Source organism: Bufo bufo, chromosome 7 (assembly GCF_905171765.1).
Source record: "Bufo bufo chromosome 7, aBufBuf1.1, whole genome shotgun sequence".
Taxonomy (NCBI): domain Eukaryota; kingdom Metazoa; phylum Chordata; class Amphibia; order Anura; family Bufonidae; genus Bufo; species Bufo bufo.
The window spans coordinates 192,735,992-192,762,073 of NC_053395.1; the positions used below are offsets into that span (position 1 = coordinate 192,735,992).

Genomic DNA, 26,082 nt, shown 5'->3' on the forward strand with positions numbered 1-26,082 from the left:
TTAGATTTGATCCTAGGTTTTAAAAAACAAAAACAAAAAATATCTTCCATATAAACCAGAGAAAAAATTGTGGTGTACGCCGTTGTAGGTCCTATTATGGAGGTATGCTCAGCTAGCTGTATTGCCTCTAGGCGAGTATAGGATGCCTCACAAATGCACCATATGGTGGCACGCAAAGTGCCAAACCTTCCATAATACTGAGCCCTATGCAGTCATACAGGCACTGTGCATGCCGATCTGCAGTTTGCATGGTTCCTTATGAAGGAGACCGGTTATTCATTTATAACCAAAAATAATATTTTCCCACTTAAATTAAAAGCATTTTCATGGTCCAAAGGTCTCCGCGTCAGTGCAGTAAAAGCTTTAGAACTGTACATGTGCATTGAAGCAGCCATGTTTAGTGCACTTTTATTGTTAGTGTTATTGCCAGTCACAATGACACCAGCATATAGTAGCGAATTTGTATCATTACAGCAAAGCTTTTACTTTTGAGTCCCTGTATTAGGGCTGTTTTACAGGAGCGTGTCCCGTGCAGGAATCACGCTTCGCATGTGAGCGTAATCCTCTGTTCTAGATACTGCTTGTCTTGCTGGAGCACACAGCATTATACTGATTTATAATGCTGTGTGCCTCTGCATGACCTTACTGCTACAGAATCCTAGTGACAAAGCTGTCAGTATGATCCTGTAGAAGTAAGGTCATGCAGAGACACACAGCATGATAAATCTCTATAATGCCATGCGCTCCAGCGAAAAGAGCAGTGTCCATAACGGAGCATCACGCTCTCACACACAGCGCGATTCCCGCACTGGACACGCTCGTGTGAAACAGCCCTTAAGCATTTTCCAAAATAGCAGCTTCTTAAGGGGTTTTTCAGAGATTCTGATATTGATGACCTATCCTCAGATCAGTGGAGGTCTTACTCGCGACACCCTTCATCCAGTGATGTCACATTTGGCGGTCACATGGCTTAGGTGCAGCTCAGTCCCATTCCAATGAATGGGGCTGACCTGCAATGCCAAGCACAGCTGTTATCCAACGGAAGGCACTGTAAGCTGCTGTGGCATCCTCAAACAGCTGCATGGCAGGGATCTCAGGTGTTCCACCCCCTCCGATCTGATATTGGTGACCTATCCTGAGGATAGGTCATCAACATCAGAATATCAGTAAACCCCTTTAATATTAACAGATTTACCCCTTACCACAGCAGGGATATTCTGATACCTTACAGTACTGTATTGCTGGAAATGTCACATTCCTTGCATTTCCATTGCAGACCTAAATAGGAAATTAAGTACAAAGTTTCTCAATATTTTATAGTGGAATAACTCAAGTAGACCATCTCTTTGAGAAGATCACCCTAGATTTGGACCACATTTTTTCCCTTATGTATATTGGCCCTTCTCTTCAGGATTACCCCCTGGATGGTCAGTGTTTAAAGGTACCTTTAAATGCCATCAGTTTTGCCATATGCAGCAAGGCTTGATATGTTTATGGCTATTCTACACAATGGCTTCTACAGATTGTTCTGCCAGTGTCTCACTGGCCAAACACCGGTGAACAGAGTTCATGCCAGCATTTTAAAAAGTAATAATTTTAGCTTTTATTTTTCTCATGAACCCAGTACGGTTAATTCATTATGGTTGCAAAATCATAGAATGTTGCAACTAGAGAAAGGCCTGTACAAAAAGGGGGCAGTTTCTCCATTTGGGGGCCATTACAGTTTAGGAAACACTAGTCTACACTACTCCCTTATAAATCACTCTCAACAGCCATGCCACTCAGGTTAGTATGTAATGGGAACAAACTTTCAACATGACCTCGACCTGTTTCTACCATGTCCCCATTTTCTCATATTGACCACTTGAGATATAAAGTGCATTAGTATGTATACGTTGTATGTGCTGTGTGCACTGCACCTGCTTCCCTGTCTGCAAAATGCCACTTCCATACTAAACATTGACACCATAAGCACAAATGTCATCTTTGAAAAAATATTTGTGGAGGCAGTGCAGAATTTCTATTTCTACCTGATCTTGGACGAAGGATTATATACCATATTTATTTCTTTATAAGACACACCTTTTTTCCCCAAAAAGGGGGGGGGGGGGGGAGGGAAATGACAGTGCATCTTATGGAGCGAATACTAGTAAGTGTTTCCACTAGTATGCCAGAGGCATGGGGAGCAGTGACTGTAGACACCACTCCCAGATCTTCTTCCGGGAACTGTGCGGTGTCCTGCCTGGTATAAACATCACGTAGGCATGCACTATGACCTGATGCTGTTTGACATCAGGTCACAGTGCAGTGCCGGCAGAAGACTAGGGAGTGGGGACTGCAGGAAGAGCGGCTGGATCTGCAGAGTGGTGGCACCATCAAGAACAGGAGAAGTTAGTTGTTTTATTTATTTTACTGTCTGATGAAGATTGTGGGGTCTGATCTGAGGTCCGATGAAACTTTTTTTCAGATTTTCCTCCTCTGAAACTTAGATGTATCTTATTATAAGGTGTGTTATAAAGTGAAAAATATGGTATATTAGTCAATTCTTGATTGGTTCCTAGACAATTTACGAATTTTAAGACTCCTATTGAGACATATAAAAGACATTTAGGGGGATTGACCAGGGAAATGTGAATGACCACACTTGCCACAAATGATTTTGACAGATTTATGTCAGACTTGATTAGTCCATAAAGGTCAACGCCTCTTAAATTTTGGTAAATTACGTTACACGTTGCTTGGCCAAAAGGTATAAAGGATGATCTCCCATGACAGGTCACCATTATTTAAAGGCTGTGGCAGATTTGGACATTTTCCTTCGATATAATCAGTGTTCAGTTCTACAATATGCCAGAGGTCCAGAAATCACTGTGATCCACTTTGTCTAAATTCAATTGTTGATTAGTCACAACTCAATGAAAGGCATACAGGGGTTGTCTCCCACTTGGGTCCCCTCTCAAAAAAATTTGCTTGTCCACGTATTAAAATGGTCAACCACTCGTGCCCTTTGCTGCCATTTGTTAGGAGAGATGATCACCAGGGGTTTCTGAAGCTGAACCCGTGACAATTATGTAATTGTTGAGTTGTCTTCAAATATTTTTGACATCCTATACAGAACCAATTTATTGTCAGGATAACTAATGTTTTAGTTAGTATTGTATGTTTGATCTGTGAAGGCCCACTATAAAAGATGGTGATAAGTATCGGATCTGACCCCCACTGATCATAAGAATAGGGTATCTGGGAAGGACACTGCCTAAGCTCCACGGTCAACACCCAGGAGGATTTTCACCAAAGTCCAGAAAAACATAGAACTCTTCTAACAGGCAGGATGCATTCTACCCAGAGAAATCCTTCAGGACAGTGTCACATACAGCATTTTTTTGCTGCAGTTTTTTTGAAAGCCAGAAGTGAATTTAAGAGGATTGTAAAATATACCAGTAGAATTTATATTTTTCCTTTGAGCTTTAGCTCAAAAGCTGAATCAAAAAATGCAGTGACATTTTTCCAAAATAAGTTGCATGTAAAACCATCCTTAAAAGGAACATACAGTACATTAAGCCAATTGCAAGGCCTTTTGAAGTGGAGCATGATAAAAGCAGTCTCTCTGGATCTCCATGTCACCTCCCTCCTACCCCCGCCCCAGAGCCTGCTCCCAGGTATCAGTTTTGCCCAGAATGTTCCTCTAAGGCTCCTGTTTTGACCATGAGAAAAACGCAACATGTCTTGAGTTCAAAACTGCCAGAATCCAGAAGGATCCCATTAGAAGTTAAAGGAGTCAGTTAGAGACTTTTTGCATCTGTTAGGAGAAGAATATGTCACGTGTTATCACTCCAATTATAAATTACATTCTAGCTGACAAGATTTTAAATTAACATAAAAATTAAATTAGTTTTTGGGCTAAATAAAACTTGTGTGTCTGGCCATGCACTCTGGACTCTCCCATGACAGCAGCCTAAAGCACTCCCTTTAACTGTAGTCTAGACTGCCCACTCTAGAAAACTGTATTTTGGCGGAGCAGTCTGGAGATGGAGCTTCATCCACAGCCGAAAAAAAGGATTCTTGACAGTAATTGCATTTAATGATCAGGTTTTAAAGCTGAAATTAGTGTCTTTTAGGTACAGTTTTCAAAATAATGAAAAATGCATCAACCACCACTTGTCAGCAGCATTAACACTTTCATGGCGAGCGTAAAGAACTAAATAAAAATAAAGAGGACAAGAAAAACACCTCAAAACTTTGGAGGTTACTGGCACATTTGCCATATTTTAACATTAGACTTATACCACCTAGGACATTGCTCTTCAGCACTGACCCAATACAGTAACTTTACAACATTGGTGGCAAATCATATAAGAAAATTGTGTTTCAAGGATTGTCAGACAGCTATTCATCTTGCCTATATTAACCCTGACTAGTCATACCCCAAAATCTAGATTATTTTGCAGGTAGAGTATATTGCAATCTCGTAACCATCCTCTTGTAGGTTAAAAGTCCATATGTCAATAAAAAGCAAAAATCAGGGGAAGGAGGGGCACATGGAATGATACATAGAAGTCTCATAAATAAATCACAGAACTATATTTTATCACAAAAATCACAAAGTAGTTTTAATGTCGTCTAGGCTTCGAGTATCAATAAATACTTATCACAGGCTCGTTGTAGCTGGACTAAAAAAAAAAAACCCAAATGGCAACGATGGGCTTTAAAGTTCAACCACATCAGCGAAAGCCAAGAGTGATCTCCCCTGGCTTATGAATCATATCTTGCACGGACCCGATAAATATACAAAGATTGGATTTACTTGACCTTTTCAATAGAAGGCCTCCACTGAAATATATAATGGTTAACATATTGAAATTAACATTTCCTAATTAACAAATATCTTTAAATACTTTAAGCATTGGTAAACAGTGTTGTGCAGTGCCATGGTGACTTAAAAAGTGAACCTCAAAGTAGGACTAAGAAGAAAGTATGTTCTTCTCTGAATGGTTCATGGTTAAAAATTGTTTTTGTTATATATTAAACCAATAAATCACAATGAAACATTAGCAAGTTGATGATTTGTCTGATCTACCCCATTAAACTGGTACGGTCTCCACTATGGGAGCTTTCATGCACTCCTCATGAAGTTTGCTGGTCTCCGAAATGGTATTTTCATTCAGAAGTTCAGGTACATGGTGGCCACCACCATTTAAGTTTGATACATATCCATCAGTTGAGGAATTTTTTAAGTAAGACCGAAACCCTACCGGTGGGAGACTTGAGCGATGTTCTGCATACAGAGTATTGCAGTGACCATTGTGGTCATTTTCTGAAGTAGCACAACAGACTATCACCGATGGATTTGTTACGGGGTAATGAGAATTGGTGTAGCCTTCACCAGATTGCCTTGAATAGTCAAACTGCTCAGGTCTCATATTGTAAGGCACCAAATTTGCAGTACCATTTTTCACCGAATCTTGTTCAGAGTACGGTTCGGTCATTGGATTCATGGCACTGGAATTATGGTTGTCTATTTGGTAATACATTGGTGAGGTGTTGGCGTAATATTGAGAATTTTTTAAATGGTTTTCATGCATTGAATTGGCATCAGAATAGCAGAGGACAGAAGGTACAGACAGATTGTCCTCATGGGATACTTCATTAAAGTCATCCGATTTGTCACCATCATCCTCCTCCTCCTCCTCATCATCGTCATCACCATCATCTTCATCGTCGTCGTCTGACTCACTCTGTGCTAAACTTTGTGTGCTGGAGTCAGTTACTCCACTACAGTAACTACTCCCATCGTCTTCCTCCTCTTCACCACTGCAGTCCAGGTGCTCCGAATTCTGAAAGTGCATCATTGTAGATTGGGAATTTGTTTCAATTTCAAAATTCTCGGCAATTGAATATTCTACAGGGTGGCCAGTGTGGACCATAGAACTGGCTATTGAGCCAACGTCAACATGGCCACCATTCGCTGCAGACACCTGCTGCTCTCGGTTTTTCTCCAACTCCAGCTTCATGATAGTGTGCAAAAAATGTGTCCGTACGCGAATAGGGTTAAACTCTATTCGTCCAGCTGAATTGCTGCATCCTTCTTTGGAGCATCCACAAGGAAATGACATACGATCCACCTTTAAAGAAACAAAGATAAAGTAAAGGCGCCAAACCTGGAGTCAGGTCAATACATATTAGTCTGCACCATATACAAGACCCTCCAATAATATAAATTCTCCTGCCTAATAAGTTCTGTTTGAATATATGATTATTTTTGCTTGAGGACTGTATGATCGGAGATATGTTTTATATATCATGGGTGCAGTTCACTTTATGCTGAATAAAGGGGTTGTGCGGACCCAATCTAGCTTCCAGAATAGAAAGACAACCGCACATTGGGTTTAAGAAAATCCCCCCTCCCCATTTACCAGACCTGTAAAGGGAAGATTACCTACTTGCTTCCCAACAACGACTCCCCTAAAATAATCTAATAAGCTAATCTAACCTTGAATACAATTTAGAAATTTATTTAGTCTAAGGCAGGCTGCACACAATGCGGATTACGTGCGTTTGTGTGGATTTCATGTGGAAAAAATGCAGCATAGTACAAATCTCATGTACACTTTGCTTCTCTCTTAGGTGCAGAAATTGACCGACTGTGTGGATTTTAAAATCCGCAGTAGGTCAATTGTTTGTGCGATTCCGCACCATCTGTAGACTGGTTTTCCTCTTAGACTTCAATGGGGTTGTTAAACAGAAAAGCAGCACCAAAAACTGCATAAAAATAAATAAATTAAATAAAATGAAATACAATACAATACAATACAATACAACAAACTGCAATAACTAGTGCAGATTTATGCGATTTTTGTGCTGTTTTGGTGCAGAAAAAAGCCCTGTTCTCAGAGGGGTGCCAGAGCCCAGAAGCAATGAGCGCTTCCATCAATAGAAATGGAAGCGCTCATTGCTGGAGGGGCGGGAGCTGCGGTCCTGTCACTCAGCTCCTGCGCTCCGTCTCTCCTGCTCTGATTGGTGAAGCAGGGAGTCCTCTTCCTGCTCCACCAGTCAGCCTGCAGGCACAGATTGCGCTGCCGGCTGGTGTGGGAGGAGCCTGAAGCCCGGTATCCTGCCTGAGCTTCTATCGCACAGTGCTGCAGAGCGATCTGAGATCTGAGCTTCAGGAATGGGACAAGGTGAGTAGGTACTGTGTCAGATTTTTTGTTTTTGTTTTTTACAGAGAGGAGGCACAGAGGACTTTACTACAGTGCAGGGGGCACAATGGGCATATCTACCATGGAGGAGGAACAGAGAGCAATACTACTACAAAGGGGGCACAATGGGCATTACTTGTGTAAAGGAGGCACAATGGACATTACTACTATGAAGAGGGCACAGAGGACATTACTACTGTGAAGGGGGCACTGAGGGCATTACAACTGTTATGGGGGCACAGTGAGGGCATTACAACTGTGAAAGGGGCGCAAAGAGGGCATAACTAGTGTGAAGGGGAGCAGAATGTGGGCATAACTACTGTGAAAATTCCACAGTAAGGGTATAAATTCTGTGAGGGGGCACAATATCGCCATAACTACCGTGAGGGGAACATATTTGGACAAAACTACTGTAAAGGTTGTACAATGAGGGCAATACTACTGTGAGGGGGTACAATTTTTTTTAAAGTATTGGGGGTAGTGGGGTGCCAGACACCCTAGGTACGCCCACTGGTATGTTGATACTTGTCGGAGCATGGTTTTTCATGGTTACAGAGCTCCAAATCCGCTGCCTGAAGGGGGCTTTCCTATAATCAACTATTATCACCTACCCTGTGGATCGTGTCTGATTTAAGGGGGATTAGGGTCCATGCACACGACCGTATCCATTTTCTGGCCTGCAAATTGCAGATCTAAAAAACATGGATACCATCCGCGTGTGTCCAGCATTTTGCGGTCCTTTGTTCGCAAAATCGGATCGGATGCAGATGGAAAATACAGTGGTGTGAATGGGCCCTAAAACCTATGGGATCCTATTCCCCACTGATCACAATGTACAATTATAATTATAAGGACTGGTTCTCACCTGACATTTTATGCCCGCAAGGCTGCATGTGCACGTTTCTGGATCACAAAATATTCTGCAGTCACAGCCACAATCTTCTCTGGACAGACGGATGGCTCGCAGCTCATGTTTTTCTTCCACATCGATCTTTTTCACCCCAGACGCACGCAACAAGGCTCTCCGCTTCTTAGTTGGCAGAGGTTGCAGAAAGAAATACTCATCTACTTCTGTGTTATCCAAGTCAATGTCATCATCTGAAATATCATCCAGGGTAAGAATGTTGGCTTCCTCAGACTCGATTGTGCCATTTTTAGTTATCTGAAAGAACATGGAAATGCAGAGTGTAAGAAATATCGACAGGTCAATGAACACAGCGTTGGCTTCCAATATGCTGACGACAGAAATGATTCGGCCTGGGCCGTTTGTTTCCTGGTGCTGCACAAATTAAACCCTTCCATTGCCTGGGTTCCTATGACCATATATCCAGTGTAGCTTAGATTAAAATAATAATTATACAAGAATTTCATTTGGAGAAATATAAGGTAAATGTGTCATGTCAGATGGACTTCGCTCTACAAAATTGATTTTAATATATAGAATTTTTTGAATTTAGATTTTTTTTTTTTTCGCTTATGACTGGGACCATACACGACCAACACTCATCTGGCAACAGAACATCATAATGAACAGCAGAGAAGTTGGCCATGACATATTCATAATTAATCAGTTCCTGATCGGCCCATGTACCACCCTTCCACATTTTCATATTTTTTTTTTTAGTACATGCATCTTTGAAAGCCATAACTTTTTTTTTATCACCATTCGCTTATGTAAATCATTTTTGCACCTTTTTTCAGTGATACATGTTTTTTTTATTTTAGTATCTTTTCTTATTATTTTTTATTTTTTTCTAGAACCAGAAAAAAGGGGGAAAATAGTTTTTCAAATTTTTTAAAATGAATTTATTTGTTAATAGCACAACATGCAACTAAAATATTTTTAAAAAAATCTGTTCCCTTTCCATAACAATCATTTTGATGTATGGGTTATGGCTAGAGATGAGCGAATTTTTCAAAAATACGATTTGCCGGTTCGCCAAATTTTTGGGAAAAAGAGAGCCTTTATAGTGGTGTAGAACACTGTGCCTTGAAGTAACACGCATAGGGAGTGCTCTGGTAGTGAAATAATACTGTGAGTCAGTATGACATGCAGATGACAGGCGTCGCTATTAGAATCACTGCACACTTCACTTATTTGGGCAGTCATGGGGCCAAAACTGACCAAATAACTCAAGTATGAGCTCAGCCTTACAGGTCAATGTTAGCGCCAAGAAGAAGCGCACTCCTTTGATGTCTACAGAACCTGTTCTATTAACCGCTTATACAAGAAAAACCTATAAACGAACACTGAGAATTGATAAGCTATAAAAAATTGTTTATTGAAATACATGATTAAAACATACAAAAAGAGATGACAGACAAATCCATAATTGAAAAAAGTGCGGTACAATCCTGGGAGAGTATATGGAATACAAAGGTATAATAAAACAAGTGACCTCACAATGGAGCCTATAGACAAGATACTACTGCATAAGAAATGTATGTACATATAGATGTCTTAATCAATGAGAAAGAAGTGCCGTCAATTATAAAGTGCAAGTGCAAACTGCAATAATAGGCAGTGAGAAATAGCAGCTCTACAAGTACATAGGTCATTGATTAAAAGGATATCTATTCGATCAAATGCAGCAGATACCATAATAAAGTGCATGTGCAAGCCACAACCAAGTGGCAAAAAAGCATAAGACTTATTCAAAAGGCTCAACAAAAGTAGTGTATACCGGATGAGTAGAAGGGGTCACATACCGTGATTTTAATGTAATGAATCCACAGGAAGACCGCACACCCCAACGCGTGTTTCGGTAGAAACCCTCCTCTGGGGGTGTGGAAGCGCTCATCTCCATAGTCATCTGTATCGCCGTCCTCAGGACAGCGATACAGATGGCTGTGCTGCGAGAGCGAACGGGCAGGGGAGGGAGAGGCGTGTCCCTCCCCCTTCCTCTGATAGGCTGCCGGCCTAGTGCCGGCAGCCTATCAGAGGCCGGCGCAGGTGGCGCGATGACATCATCGCGCCGCCTGAGTCGTACAGAGCGGGACACAGGCCGGAAGAGGCCTGAATCGCATCTCTGACATGGAGGTAAGTATAAGGCTCCATTCACTCGGATCCGCAAAACACGGAAAGCGGCAATGTGCGTTCCGCATTTGCGGACCGCACATTGCCGGTACTAATAGAACAGGAGTCAGCAACCTCCGGCACTCCAGCTGTTGCGAAACTACAATTCCCAGCATGCGCCATTCATTTCTGTGAGAGTTCTGAGAAGAGCAGAGGAAGTATGCATGCTGGGAGTTGTAGTTTTACAACATCTGGAGTGCCGGAGGTTGCCTACCCCTGTAATAGAATATGGCTGTTCTTGTCCGCAATTGCGGACAAGAATAGGACATGTTCTATTTTTTTGCGGAACGGAAGTGCGGATCCGCAATTCCGTGTCCGGGCTGCCCCATAGGAATGAAATGCTGAACGAAATTGCGGACGTGTGAATGGAGCCTTAGTGTTTTTTTGTTTTTTTTATATGTACAATAGTGTTACTGCCACATTAGGGGGGGGGCTCTTGTTACTGCCACATTAGGGGGGGGCCTCTTGTTACTGCCACATTAGGGGGGGGCCTCTTGTTACTGCCACATTAGGGGGGGGCCTCTTGTTACTGCCACATTAGGGGGGGGCCTCTTGTTACTGCCACATTAGGGGGGGCCTCTTGTTACTGCCACATTAGGGGGGGCCTCTTGTTACTGCCACATTAGGGGGGGCCTCTTGTTACTGCCACATTAGGGGGGGCCTCTTGTTTCTGCCACATTAGGGGGGGCCTCTTGTTACTGCCACATTAGGGGGGGCCTCTTGTTACTGCCACATTAGGGGGGGCCTCTTGTTACTGCCACATTAGGGGGGGCCTCTTGTTACTGCCACATTAGGGGGGGCCTCTTGTTACTGCCACATTAGGGGGGGCCTCTTGTTACTGCCACATTAGGGGGGGCCTCTTGTTACTGCCACATTAGGGGGGGCCTCTTGTTACTGCCACATTAGGGGGGGCCTCTTGTTACTGCCACATTAGGGGGGGCCTCTTGTTACTGCCACATTAGGGGGGGCCTCTTGTTACTGCCACATTAGGGGGGGCCTCTTGTTACTGCCACATTAGGGGGGGCCTCTTGTTACTGCCACATTAGGGGGGGCCTCTTGTTACTGCCACATTAGGGGGGGCCTCTTGTTACTGCCACATTAGGGGGGGCCTCTTGTTACTGCCACATTAGGGGGGGCCTCTTGTTACTGCCACATTAGGGGGGGCCTCTTGTTACTGCCACATTAGGGGGGGCCTCTTGTTACTGCCACATTAGGGGGGGCCTCTTGTTACTGCCACATTAGGGGGGGCCTCTTGTTACTGCCACATTAGGGGGGGGCCTCTTGTTACTGCCACATTAGGGGGGGGCCTCTTGTTACTGCCACATTAGGGGGGGGCCTCTTGTTACTGCCACATTAGGGGGGGGCCTCTTGTTACTGCCACATTAGGGCGGGGCCTCTTGTTACTGCCACATTAGGGGGGGGGGCCTCTTGTTACTGCCACATTAGGGGGGGGCCTCTTGTTACTGCCACATTAGGGGGGGGCCTCTTGTTACTGCCACATTAGGGGGGGGCCTCTTGTTACTGCCACATTAGGGGGGGGGCCTCTTGTTACTGCCACATTAGGGGGGGCCTCTTGTTACTGCCACATTAGGGGGGGGGCTCTTGTTACTGCCACATTAGGGGGGGCCTCTTGTTACTGCCACATTAGGGGGGGGCCTCTTGTTACTGCCACATTAGGGGGGGGCCTCTTGTTACTGCCACATTAGGGGGGGGCCTCTTGTTACTGCCACATTAGGGGGGGGGCCTCTTGTTACTGCCACATTAGGGGGGGGCCTCTTGTTACTGCCACATTGGGGGGGGGCCTCTTGTTACTGCCACATTAGGGGGGGGCCTCTTGTTACTGCCACATTAGGGGGGGGGCCTCTTGTTACTGCCACATTAGGGGGGGCCTCTTGTTACTGCCACATTAGGGGGGGCCTCTTGTTACTGCCACATTAGGGGGGGGCCTCTTGTTACTGCCACATTAGGGGGGGGCCTCTTGTTACTGCCACATTAGGGGGGGGCCTCTTGTTACTGGCACATTAGGGGGGGCCTCTTGTTACTGGCACATTAGGGGGGGCCTCTTGTTACTGGCACATTAGGGGGGGCCTCTTGTTACTGGCACATTAGGGGGGGCTTCTTGTTACTGGCACATTAGGGGGGGCCTCTTGTTACTGGCACATTAGGGGGGGCTTCTTGTTACTGGCACATTAGGGGGGGGCTCTTGTTACTGGCACGTGATTGGGGGGCATCTATGGGGGCACATTTTACTGGCACATTGGTGGGCACTATAGGGGCATCTACTGAGGCCACAAAGAAGGGGTATTTTATATGGGGGGGCTCTGTACAGTAGAATTTTATACTGGGACACATTATGGTGGGTACTATGGGGAAGGGGGGAGAGGAGTACTATGGGGTCATCTACGGGGGGCACTAAGAAGGGGTATTCTATACTTGCAAGTTATGAGGGACACTGAGGGCATCTACTGGGGCACTATATATGGGGCATTTTATACTGGTACATTATGGGGGGCACTAGGAGGGAAGGGGGAGAGGAGCACTATGGGGGCATTTACTGGGGCACTATATAGGGGTATTTTATACTGGCACATTATGGGGACATTAGCTCAACTGCGGGCATTATAAGGAGAATTATTTATACTGGGGGGCATTATGGTGGGCTTTATTACTCCCCCATGGTACGAGCCCCCTAGTAGCAGCACCAGCCTCTCCCTGCTCTGCTATCCCTCTGCCCCTTCTCCAAATCCTTATTATGAAATCTTTCTCATTAGGATAAAACACATCAGCTCCACCGAGCCCCCCAGCCAAGTGTTGATTAAGTGGTATTCGAGATCCCCAAGGACCAAGCCAAGTAATTGTAAGTTTCCATGTGAAATAAGTTTATGTTATACACATATAGCCTACACTGTGCCACACAATATACAGTATACCGCTACACTGTGGAGTCTTGAGGCGGCGGACAGAAAATAATCTGGAAGTGCCCCTCCCGAGACCAGGCTCTGGATCCGCCACTGATACAGCCCCCAGAGAGGTTGTACATGCTTATACAATCTAACTGCAGAGCTGATCTGACCCTGCCTGGATTGCAGACTCCCGGCCCCTGGCGATGACATGACCTCCGGGATCGGAGCAGGAAGTGGTATTGCCACTTCCTGACATCTATACACAGCGCTCATTTAGCGCTGTGTATAGAGCATTAGGAAAGGCAGGAACAGCGAGAAAAAAAACGCCCCTGCCTTCTCTATGGGGAGCCCTGCTGTCACTGATGGTTGGCTCCAGCGATTAGTGTGCTGATGCAATACATGCCAACCTCTCGACATATATAGTCAATGGGGGATTGGCAAGGGGTTGAAGTTTTTAAGGCATCATGCATGCAGTGGTATTACATACCAGTGTTGTGCAGATTTGTATTACAGTGTCAGAAACCGCATGCACTGGCATCTGTCCGGCCGAAATCTGGCGTTTATGCTGGGAAAGCAGCCGAATCGCAGCTGAATCCCATTATAGTCAATGGAGATCTGGCGGTACAGAGTGGTATCTGACAATGCTGTATACGGTGGGCTCCGGTAGCCTGATCCTCAGCCATAACAGGGCACTGGAATTCAAACGTGACTGTGAACAGGGCCTTAGACAGGCTGCCGAGACCTGCACCAGATTCATCCCAGGGGCTCAGGCTGGAGGATAAATCTGGTGTAGGGACAGACAATGTTCTCTAATTCTATACCTTCTATCGGCTGGCTGACTTACAGACAGGGATTTACACCAGAATTGTGGCACATAATGGCAACGTGGACCCTGCCCACTTTCCTGTAAAGTCATGTCCATTTTCGGACTAGGACCCCTAGATGCACCAAATTGTGCCAGGACCTAGGTGCACTCACATTAGTACATCTGGGTCAGTGCCTGGCATACGGTGACCAATATGGACCGGTAGGGACTCTGCAGTGTAATTCATCTACAGCAATGCAAGGGCATTACTTATACTCTTAGGACATATTCAGATATTGGCGCAGATTTGCAGTGTGGATTCCACATCACAAATCTGCAGCAGTGTACAATACAAGTAGACAGAGTAGTGAAAAAAAATCCGGACAGAAATCCGCATCAACCAGTCACAATCACTGCAGGTTTGTCGTAAGATCCGCCCTTCTCCCGGGCCTGAACTACTCTTCTATACCTTAAAGGGGTGCTTATTTTATCATTTTTTAAAGGCTCCCCCTGGGGCATAAATTAATGAATAAACTTGGTACTCCCCTTAGTGATCCCCACCGGTCTCCGCTTCCAGGTCCCTCTTTACACACAGAAAATGCCCATTTGCCCAATCGCTGGCCGAGAGGAGACCCTGCTGAGGCCAGGGATGGAGAGACTGGAGAGGGTGCGTCATGTTGGAATGGGAACAGTGGGGAAATCGGTAAGGGGACTATTGGCTTATTTTAATATTTTAAACTATAGGGAGTCTTTGTTAAAAAAACGAATTGCTGACAACCCCTTTAAACAATAGGATTGGGCCTGTTCTTACTGATGATTTGATATATACAACATTAGGTATATAATAGTGTTCAGCCCAATTTCCTCGTGCTTTGTGGTAGTAAATCAATTTTCCTTGAAATGGTGTAGAAAACTAAAACACTTACCTAATCCATTTGCTCGCGACGGGCTACGCAAGATTTTGCGCCAGATCTTCAAGCAAGATGGTCCATCGCGAGCAAATGGATGAGATAAGTACTAAGTAGGATTAAACGTATTATTTTTTTTTAGACTCTATTATTGCTATCAGATGCCGTGATCACATCTGAACGGGACATCTGAGGGGTACAATGATGTGGGGCGGCACAATCCTGGCCGACTGTCATTGCACTCACTAGTAACTTCTAGTAGGAATAATAAAGGAATGAGAATCATAGAGTCAAAAAAATAAAGGACTTGTAACCTTTCTGGAGCATATTTTCTTATGACTATGCTGTACCATTCCTTTATTATTCCTGCTGGAAGTTATGAATGAATTACTAGCAGCTTGAAATGAAGAACTAGACGGGTGTTACCAGTTAGGGGTGTGTCCCTGCACAGTCTGACACTATCCGATTCCTGCTGCCAGGGACACACAACAAATGGTAACACCCTGCTGGACCCTCACTTCAAACTGCTAGCAATTCATAACATCTAGCAGGAATAATAAAGGAATGGCACAACATACAGTAGAATCAAAAAATAGATACTCCAGAATTATAACAGGAGATGATACAGGTCCTCTTTAAAGTCTTGCAATTTAAACATGTTGCCAAATCCCGTGATTAATATGGCTTCCAAGAAGAAGAGGCAGAAATGTGAAAGTAAAGTCAACAAATAAATAATAATTTGTCAAATTATTATTCTTACGGCACATGAACCGCTACTTTTCTCCAGTTTTTTCCCCTTAATTTTTTTCTTTTTAAATTCCAAAATGCCATTTGAGGACCTCTCTGGAGCTGACACAAATTAATAATAATGAGCCTATTTGCATAGCAATGGCCTCATTATCTTGCCGACTTCTGAGGAATACTAGTCGGAATCTTAATGTGTTTGCTGCAAATGCTGGATTTCCTCTCTGGTGGATACTGCAGACATGTTGCCTAATAAAAATCGCCTCCTTCAAATTGAAGCATCTTGGATGTCACTTCTGGGAATGTATACTCCAAATCAACATTAGAGTAACGCATGCTGCTTAGCGGTGCAAAAATCCATCCGTGGGCAACATCAGATTAATCTACTGGAGAATGGCAAGATTAAGCGGAAGAATGTTGCCTCTTGTCTTACATTGTTGCCTCTTGTCTTAACACAACTTGATACATCGCTTATATGTAGTGCTGAGCGAATGGAAGTATCCGAAGCGGACTTCGATCCCGATTAACCCTTGAAAAGCAGATGCCGCGATCGGCGTTGAACACAGCATCTGAGGGGTTAAATGACGGGGAGTGGTGCTTTCGACATTCCCAGTCATTGCACCCACTCCATACAATGGAAAGCGATTCGTGACAAAGTAAGGCTACTTTCATGATTGAAAAGACCGGCACTCTCAACACACGGGACCATATGGTTAAATGCAGATCACAATGTTTAATTGATACATATATAAAAGAATAAAAATATATAAAAATATAAAATATACACTAATATTGGGTGATAATTAATGGTTTCACACAATGTTGTGCCAATCCTACAAAGGTAACATTAATTTGAAACGTCCAATGTTCAATGCTGGTTTATATCATGTAAAAAAGACCGCTGTAGGGAAAAAAGACCATGAATATTCACATATAGATTCCTAGAAGGAAAGAGAATGGAAGTCCTTTTTGGTTCTGTCCCGAATATAGACAGACAGTGCAAAATGACCCTTGGGAAAGAAACGTCCCAGAAGAAATTTTGTAAAAGAAGATGCAAAGCATAATCTATAGGTACATCCGCACTAATTTGCGGCTGTATTTTTAACATATCATAAGCCACCTAACAACACTAAGATATGCCCTTTACACTCCAGGATAAACGTATAGATAGAAATATACATAATGTTATATATTGTTACAACCAATAAAATAAAATATGGAGATACAAAATGTATCATATTAGTCAGTCACAATTTTATTATTTTTATGTACCCAATTTTAACATTGGCAAAATTTCTAATATATTCATCAGATGCAAATATATGTTCATATGTTTACTTGCCCATATGTTTATTTGCCCATATACACTTAACAACCATAATAAATGATATATAAGGTTAACCATGGCCCATGCAATGAAACCCTTTATGGACTTTGTACTACAGGGTAAATTGCAACCTTTTGACAAAAAAACGCATATGTCAAAAATAAAACGCACCAAAAACGCGGCACAACCGCAAAGAGAAAAAAAGATGAAAAAATGGAAAAATACTGAACACATGAAAAGAACTATGTATAAAAGAGATGTTAAGAACAATAGATACCAAATAACTATATTGTAGATGACTAAAAACATACAAAGAAAACAAAGAAAAAAAATGGACAGATTCCATGTCTGTTTTTGGCAATTACCGACAGAGGGTATAAAAACCAATCAGGCATGAAGGAGGGTCATCACCACTGAAGAAGGGAAGAGTGTTTCCCGAAACGCGTTTGGTATTAAGAGATCCAAATTGGAGATCAGAATATGACCCATCTGTGAGAAGCAAATAATTCCAACTACAGTGCACTGTAAGTTTTACCTCAGCCGCTACAACGAACAGCCGAGTCTGAGCGAAGTATCGAATACCTTCCTGCATGCCGATACGTCACTTCCGGAGCGACAAACTTCTCCTCCAAACCCACGTGGGACGCTGACAGCGCTTCAGCCGGGACGCCGGCTCTCAGCGAGCCCCGAGGAATCCGGCTGACAGACCGGCAGAAAGGGAAGGTAAGCCCACACAGTGGGTGATCATCAAGCGCATATGACCATTAATCGCTAAAGCGATATCCATATGAAGAAAAAGACAGTTATATACAATATAACATTGACTTTACTCTAGCAAATACCATCTTGCACTGTCTGTCTATATTCGGGACAGAACCAAAAAGGACTTCCATTCTCTTTCCTTCTAGGAATCTATATGTGAATATTCATGGTCTTTTTTCCCTACAGCGGTCTTTTTTACATGATATAAACCAGCATTGAACATTGGACGTTTCAAATTAATGTTACCTTTGTAGGATTGGCACAACATTGTGTGAAACCATTAATTATCACCCAATATTAGTGTATATTTTATATTTTTATATATTTTTATTCTTTTATATATGTATCAATTAAACATTGTGATCTGCATTTAACCATATGGTCCCGTGTGTTGAGAGTGCCGGTCTTTTCAATCATATACGTTTTCTTGCATTTTGAAGGGTGAATCATTTTAGACCAGAGCACCTCTTTGTGACTGTGAGAGGGTGAGCTATTTCCCTTTTTTCTATCTTGCTAAGGCTACTTTCACACTGGCGTTTTGGCTTTCCGTTTGGGAGATCCGTTCAGGGCTCTCACAAGCGGTCCAAAACGGATCAGTTTGCATTCTAATGCATTCTGAATGGAAAAGGATCCGCTCAGAATGCCTCAGTTCAGTCTCCATTCCGCTTTGGAGGCGGACACCAAAACACTGCTTGCAGCGTTTTGGTGTCAGTCTTACGAAACTGAGCCAAAGACACAATAGAAAACGGATCCGTCCTCCATTGACTTTCAATGGTGTTCAAGACGGATCCGTCTTGGCTATGTTAAAGATAATACAAATGGATCCATTCTGAACGGATGCAGATGGTTGTATTATCTGAACGGATCCATCTGTGCAAATCCATGACAGATCCTCACCAAATGCGAGTGTGAAAGTAGCCTAATTTCTAACTAATCGAATTTCTTGCCGAGGTTCAGCTAAGCAGCTGAATCGAATTTTAAAAAACTCTCTCTCTAATCATCCATCTGCCCCTCTCTCTAATCATCTTCCCCTCTCTCTAATCACCCATCTGCCTCTCTCTCTCTAATCACCCATCTGCCTCTCTCTCTCTAATCACCCATCTGCCTCTCTCTCTCTAATCACCCATCTGCCTCTCTCTCTCTAATCACCCATCTGCCTCTCTCTCTCTAATCACCCATCTGCCTCTCTCTCTCTAATCACCCATCTGCCTCTCTCTCTATAATCACCCATCTGCCTCTCTCTAATCACCCATCTGCCCCTCTCTCTAATCACCCATCTGCCCCCCTCTCTAATCATCTATCTGCCCCTCTCTCTAATCATCTATCTGCCTCTCTCTCATCTATCTGCCTCTCTCTCTAATCATCTATCTGCCCCTCTCTCTAATCATCTATCTGCCCCTCTCTCTAATCATCTATCTGCCCCTCTCTCTAATCATCTATCTGCCCCTCTCTCTAATCATCTATCTGCTCCTCTCTCTAATCTATCTGCCCCTCTCTCTAATCATCTATCTGCCCCTCTCTCTAATCATCTATCTGCCCCTCTCTCTAATCATCTATCTGCCCCTCTCTCTAATCATCTGCCTCTCTCTCTAATCATCTATCTGCCCCTATCTCTAATCATCTATCTGCCCCTCTCTCTCATCATCTATCTGCCTCTCTCTCTCTAATCATCTATCTGCCCCTATCTCTAATCATCTATCTGCCCCTATCTCTAATCATCTATCTGCCCCTATCTCTAATCATCTATCTGCCTCTCTCTCTCTAATCATCTATCTTCCCCTCTCTCTAATCATCCATCTGCCCATCTCTCTCTTTCTCTCTATGGTGCTGTTGTATAACCGATTCATTTTCATTGTGATACTGACGAATGTTCCTTTCTATTTCACAGGTAGAAACCACTAATAAGACAAAAACATAAGAATAACCGGATAGTACCAAAACACCATTCCACAAGCCCACCCTAAGCTAACCCTGGCTGCCCCCACGCGTGCCTGACCTGGTTGGCCTTGGGCGTAACCCTGTTGCGGATTACGGGATGTTTTTCTGCGCGACCACAGTGTTATACAGTACCAGCAAGATATAGGAGATTAGATACATCTCACGTACACTTTCCTTTTTCATTTTGACCTGCCGTGCAGATATTGAAATCCGCAGCATGTCATTTCTTTCAATGCAAGGGTGAGATCTGCAGCAAAACCGCGTCAAATCCGCAACATAAAAAAATGCAGGTAACACATGCAGTTTTGGGTGTGAAATGAACAGCAACCTGCATGGGGGTTTGTTTTGTAAACCTGCCCCCGGGTGGCCATAGAGAAGCAACAAGGTCCAGCATAGAATAGAACCACTCCCTATGTACATCTTCTATCTCCAGGCCTGGTGTTCGGAGAACGTCTTTTGTGCATCCATCCACTTAGGGGACAGATCCTGTGTTCTGGGCGATACATCGACGACCTGCTAATGGTCTGGAGTCTGAATGTGGCGCTCATACACCGCTTCTGGGAGTAAATTAATAACACCCTAAATCTTAGATTTACAGGTACTATCAAAGATGAGGAAATTTCCTTTTTAGATTTCACACTGAGAAGAGACTGTGAGAAGCAGCGAGTTATCACTTCGTTATATCCAAAGCCCCTGGCGGGAAACACTATTTTCAGTATAGATAGCAGTCGTCCAGAGCGCACATAAAAGCAATCCCGTTAGGGGACTATACTAGAGCTAAAAGGGCATGCACTACTTTCCTTAAGTGCGTTATGCAATGATTGATGTAAAAAATTAAATTCAGACATCATATAGCACATGTCTAACAGAGCTGGAACCAGCCCTGTACCTCACATGGATCCAGAGCTCCCCCCATTTATTCCTCTGCTGGATATTCTTCAGACTGGCTTCTCAGGGAGCATGTCCTTTCAGCTGCAGCTCTCTTCCCATCACAGTTCAGGTGGGGGTGTCCTTTCTGCTGCTGCCCTCTTCCAGAAACGGTCACAGCTTCTAACAGTATATATATCGCTGATGACAGTTGGAGGATGAAATAGAGCAAATCAACTCTTCGCAAGCCAAATTTGTTATGAATTTCCCCAAAAGGTTCTAATTTAGGCGAATCCTAATCGTTTGTGATTTTTTACCTTCTCTCCCTGTAACAATCAGGGCTTCTAACTGTACATATGGCTGGTGACAGTTGGAGGATGGAACTGAGCATGTGCGACCACATCAGTAGGTGGACATGCACAATGCTATACAGATTGAACACCAGGGGGCGACATTAGAATGAAGTAAAGAGAATCCCTCACTTTGACATTACTAATGCTGTCCTTGCATTAAAGAGCTCGAAAGGGTTTGGATTCCGTCCCAGGAACCTCAGAGTGTCATACACGACTTTTTAGGGCAACCAGGGTGACTATTCAATTTTAACCAAATCAGACCCAAAATGAAATTCTTGGAAATTTGCTCATCTCCACTATTAATGCATCAGATACCACAAAAGTTTTACAACATCAGGTAGTTTATTAAAAAGGTTGTGTATCCAGTACATATTGATGAGCTATCCCCAGGATAGGTCATCAATATCTGACTTCCGGCACCCCCGCCAAATCAACTGTTTGAAGAGGAGGTGGTGCACGTGCGAGCGATACTTCCTGTTCAAGATTACACTGTGCGTTGTATCGGAAGTGCAGTGTAATTACAAGTGCTTGTTCCATTCACTTGGGATTACACTATGCCGCGGCAAGAGAGACATGTGCAGTGTGATGTTGAAGAGGAAGCAATGCTCGTATGAGCGCCGCTTTCTCTTCAAACAGCCGATTGGCGGCGTGCCGTAAAGAACTCCTCGGATCAGACATTGATTACCTATCCTAAGGCTGCATTCACACGTCCGTGGAACACGGACGGTGAGATACCGGACTGGCATCCTGCTTAGTGCAGGAACGACCGGCGTCATTGGTTGCTATGACGCCGTGCGCTTCCTGCTGCAGCCGCCGCAGTACAGCAATACACTCGTATAGATCATATGAGTGAATCATTGTACAGCCGCGGCAGCAGGAAGCCCGTCCGGTATCTCACGGTCCGTGTTCCACGGACGTGTGAATGCAGCCTAAGGACAGCTCATCAATATACACTGGCTGCACAACCCCTTTAATTGCAACACCGGCCGTGACCTGTACAGAATTAATTTCACTGTATGCAATTAATCATATATTGGATGCACAGTTAGAAAAACCCAAAGCAAGCCTAGCAGAGCATATATCAGAATGTTTTACTGAGGAACACAACAGCTCTCTACAAATTTTCCAGTTTTATGGTATTGAAAGGGGTTGGAGACCAACACAAGGGGAAATATAGGGAGAAAAATGCTCTACATTGAGACGCCTACTCGATTCTAGGTTTGTATACTGAATCTCAAATAGGCCTCAACTATAAAAGGGATCTTTCATGTACAGGATTTATAAAACATTATAGGATGCAATTGTTGGGGAGGACTCGTAATACACAGGTACATTGTCTGGATTGATACAATATGTTGTTCCGTTCCAGGTTTTTGTTCTTACTCCCGTGTCTTTTGCGGGACTGTAGAGAGATAGGCCTGCTTCGGTTTTAAAAGCTTAGTGCACTTTTCATTGCAGGCGCTGTGAACAAGATTTGAAACGCATGGATGTAATGGACCATATTATGCCATATTTTTTGTGGATTTTTTAGAATATAAGACTTAAAGAGGACCTTTCACCTATTCTTACCCTATGAACTAAGTATACAGCCTTGTGGAGCGGCGCCCGGGGATCTCACTGCACTTACTATTATCCCCAGGCGCCGCTCCGTTCTGCCGCTATGCCCTCCGGTATCTCCGTTCCCTAAGTTATAGTAGGCGGAGATACCAGTCCCTAAGTTATGGTAGGCGGAGTCTGCCCTAGCGCTGGCCAATCGCAGCGCAGAGCTCACAGCCTGTGAGGTTATTTTCTCCCAGGCTGTGAGCTCTGCAATGCGATTGGCCAGCGCTAGGGCAGACTCCGCCTACCATAACTTAGGGAACGGAGATACCGGAGGGCATAGCAGGAGAACGGAGCGGCGCCTGGGGATAATAGTAAGTGCAGTGAGATCCCCGGGCGCCGCTCCACATGGCTGTATACTTAGTTCATAGAGTAAGAATAGGTGAAAGGTCCTCTTTAAGGATACCAAGTGCTGAAACCAATTGTTCTTTGAATAGTATCAGCCGCTGGCCAATGGCCTCCGCATACGAGCTGCCAATCTGACTACGGCTACTTTCACACTTGCGTTGTTAATTCTAGTATTGAGATCCGGCAGAGGACCTAAATACCGGAACTAAACGGATCCGTTTTGCTCATCAGGATGCATCTGTTCCATTAGGATGTGGTTGTGTGAAATCCAAAACGGATGCATTTTTTTTCCCCGTTTTTTATGATCGGAGTGGTGGGATGAAGTGACTGCTTCCCTAGCTGTGGATTGCCATACTGGTTCCATACTACCCAGTCTATGAATGTTCCTTTTTAGACATACACATACCGGAGCCCCATTGTTCATCTCATTGATACATGTCCACCATGACTTTTGATAGTGGCGTGTGCAGTATGTAGTTAGAAGTGTATGGTAGTAACACATGAACAGATCGCATTCTATAAGAGGACCTGTGTACGTACAAGCCCCCATCCATGCAATCATGGTGCCTACGATGTTAAGACAGACTGACCATTACAGAAGTGCCCACAGGCACTTTGTTAGAGTAAATTTAATATTTGATCACTCCTTTTTCTGTTAGATCAGGCAAAGTAGAGCAAGTTTTAATTAAAATATTTTTTTTAAATGCTCCTGTTGATATTGCTGTTACATACTTTCTATGGTGCCCCCTGCTGTCCTTTTGATTCCTTCTCAAAACATCCACCTTATGTAACCAGTGCTGGTGACAAGTCACTTATAGTGCACTGAAATCAGTCTGATGCCCATGTACATGATGATCCAGGGGAGGGAAGGGGGGACAACTAGTCTAATGAGCAGGTCTGACCACATTAGGTGGCTGTTCTGAGAAGGAACTGAAAGAACACCAGGGGGCGCCATAACAGCAACATCTATGAACGCGCATTTATTTTGAAATGATTCTAATTGAAAATGTGCGCCGTTTTTGTGACAACTAAGTTAATTAAAATTATTTTGTGAAGCAGGCCACTTTCAGATGGTGGTCTGTGAAATATGCTCCATGGGACAGTCGTATTTCCAGATCGACCATTGCTCCGAGCTGAACTTGCTGCATGATAGTGATCCATGATGCTCTCTGTACCAGTCTTACTGCGAGCCTACTGTTCTGTACTCAGATGACGCTACTGGCGAGTACTGGACAGCAGACCCACGGTCGGGCAGGAACTCACAGCCGCATAGATTACTATGATGCAATGACTTCAGCTGAGACAAGCTGCGGTTGGTCCAGGAACGTGTTTCAAAGACCACACTCTCCCAACTGAAAGCACTCTCAAAAAACTATTGAGTGTGACAAGTGCTCATCATACAGTAAGCAATTTACCAACCCAAATCCAGTGGATGATGGCAGTGATGGTTACTAAGGGGCCCAGAACTCTGTCTACCCAACAAGATAGGAGTATATTTTTTTCAGCTATAATAAGGGCCAGAAAAGTACACAACGACAACAACAAAACAAAAACAAAAACAAAAAAAAAAAAAAAAAATCGCATTACCTTCTGCTTTAGAGTGTTGAGTTTTTCTTCTCTCAGGTGGTCTCTTAACATCTCTTTATGTAGTCGATCCTGCTCTACAGCAAACTCTCCCAGAGTGTACTGACGAATGCTGTTGTGACGGCTAGACATCCCCAAGGTGCTTCCCCCTTGACTGGGCACACTAGTAAACCCTTGTCTCCTGGTAAAGTAATACACTGTGACACAGTTGAAGCGCACATTCTTGGCTCTGAGTCGTTTTTCTCTTTTTAGAATCGAGGATGCTGAAAAATATATAAAAAAAATTACAAAATTAATTTTTATAGCTAAACTTCAAAATACTTCCAAAGATTAATGTAAAAAAAAAAAAAAAAATAGAAGCAATAAACAAATAAAATCATAAAAATAGCAAAAATACAATAAAGCTGTATTAAAATAGACGGGGAGAGTAGCTGGACATGGCTTATAGATATTTATTTTAAAGCCCCTGTAAATATTAGTTTGGCCGACAGTTTAATGTGTATGGAAAGCTCCTGACTATCCCCAGACAAATGATGTCGGGGGAGAGAAGCATAAGGCAAAATGTTCCTTTTGTTCTCCTGGGAGATAAGCCACCGCCAGAGGTATCTGACAGCTGCTTCCTCAATAGAATACACTTACAAGTTTGGCTGAGCCGATCGTGTATGGGGGGAGTCGGGGGTAGGGGCGAAATAGCTATCGGCCAAACCATCATTCTTGGCACAATTTCCTGTCCTTATAAATGTCAACTAATCACGTCAATGGATTTCATCTTATGGCAATGTGAACCTGGAACAGCAGAGGCTGACAGGGGTGAATGAATATAGAATTTTTTGTAATTTTAGTATTTTCTACAGGGGATCTTCAAATGGTTTTTGGACTATTGGAAAATCACTTTACCGTGGCCATGCACATGCAGGCTGAAGGGGGTAAGCCACCGTCAGATATCTCTGGTAGTGGTTCTCATAATGGAACAAAAGGCGAGGTTTGGTGAACTATAGCACGCTCAATACTTTAAGCTTTATTGATCCATGATAATCGAATAGTAATTTTTATTTGGACATCTGCTTCTGGGTGTAAAAGAAGCTATTGGGATCCAAAGCAAAATCTGTAACATGGCCTCCACCTACCATGTGATATTGGTGTATTTCCAAGTGGCATGGGGATTTTTGGGTCCCTTCAGACTCCAGGGTTTGGGTGTAACGGCTACCTTGGCACCCACAGTAGCTACGATATTTTTTGGTTCTGTTCTTGAGATCACTCTAAAACCTGTGTTATGCTATAAATGTAAACAAATTTAATTTCTAAAAAATATTCTGATCTTTTGCTATCATTGTCCGACATATTAGAATCAGGCCAGGCTCTGCTATTCCATATGCAGTGACCCAGAGGATCACTGCTAAGAGTTAAAGTACTCTTTTACTTGCATCATGTAAATCCTAATTGGTTATGTATGGGCAACAAGAAGTTAACACTGGCAGTCCTAGTTTGGTTGCTGGGAGCTAGGCTGGACCTGCCCGCCCTTCCTCCCGGCTTGTAGAGTAGATAATGTTTAGTCATCATAGCTAGAGGCAACATGTGCATGTGTGAGCTCTTAAAAACAAGCAACAAGAGAAGCTTCAAGCCGGGAAACACAATTTCTGAGACTGAAAACTGCCAGAGAACATCTCAGAAC

General features: G+C 43.6%; 1 protein-coding gene across 1 annotated transcript in view; it reads right to left on the minus strand.

The window, feature by feature from the left end:
* Positions 1 to 5,081: 5,081 nt before the first annotated feature.
* Positions 5,082 to 26,082, minus strand: part of CSRNP3 (cysteine and serine rich nuclear protein 3) — a 57,154-nt gene continuing 36,153 nt past the window's right edge. Inside the window, exons 3-5 of the mRNA XM_040440666.1 lie at positions 24,414 to 24,673; positions 8,062 to 8,358; positions 5,082 to 6,122 (exon numbers count right to left, since the gene is read on the minus strand). Coding sequence (XP_040296600.1) covers positions 5,082 to 6,122; positions 8,062 to 8,358; positions 24,414 to 24,673 — 1,598 coding nt within the window. The remainder of the gene's footprint in view (positions 6,123 to 8,061; positions 8,359 to 24,413; positions 24,674 to 26,082) is intronic.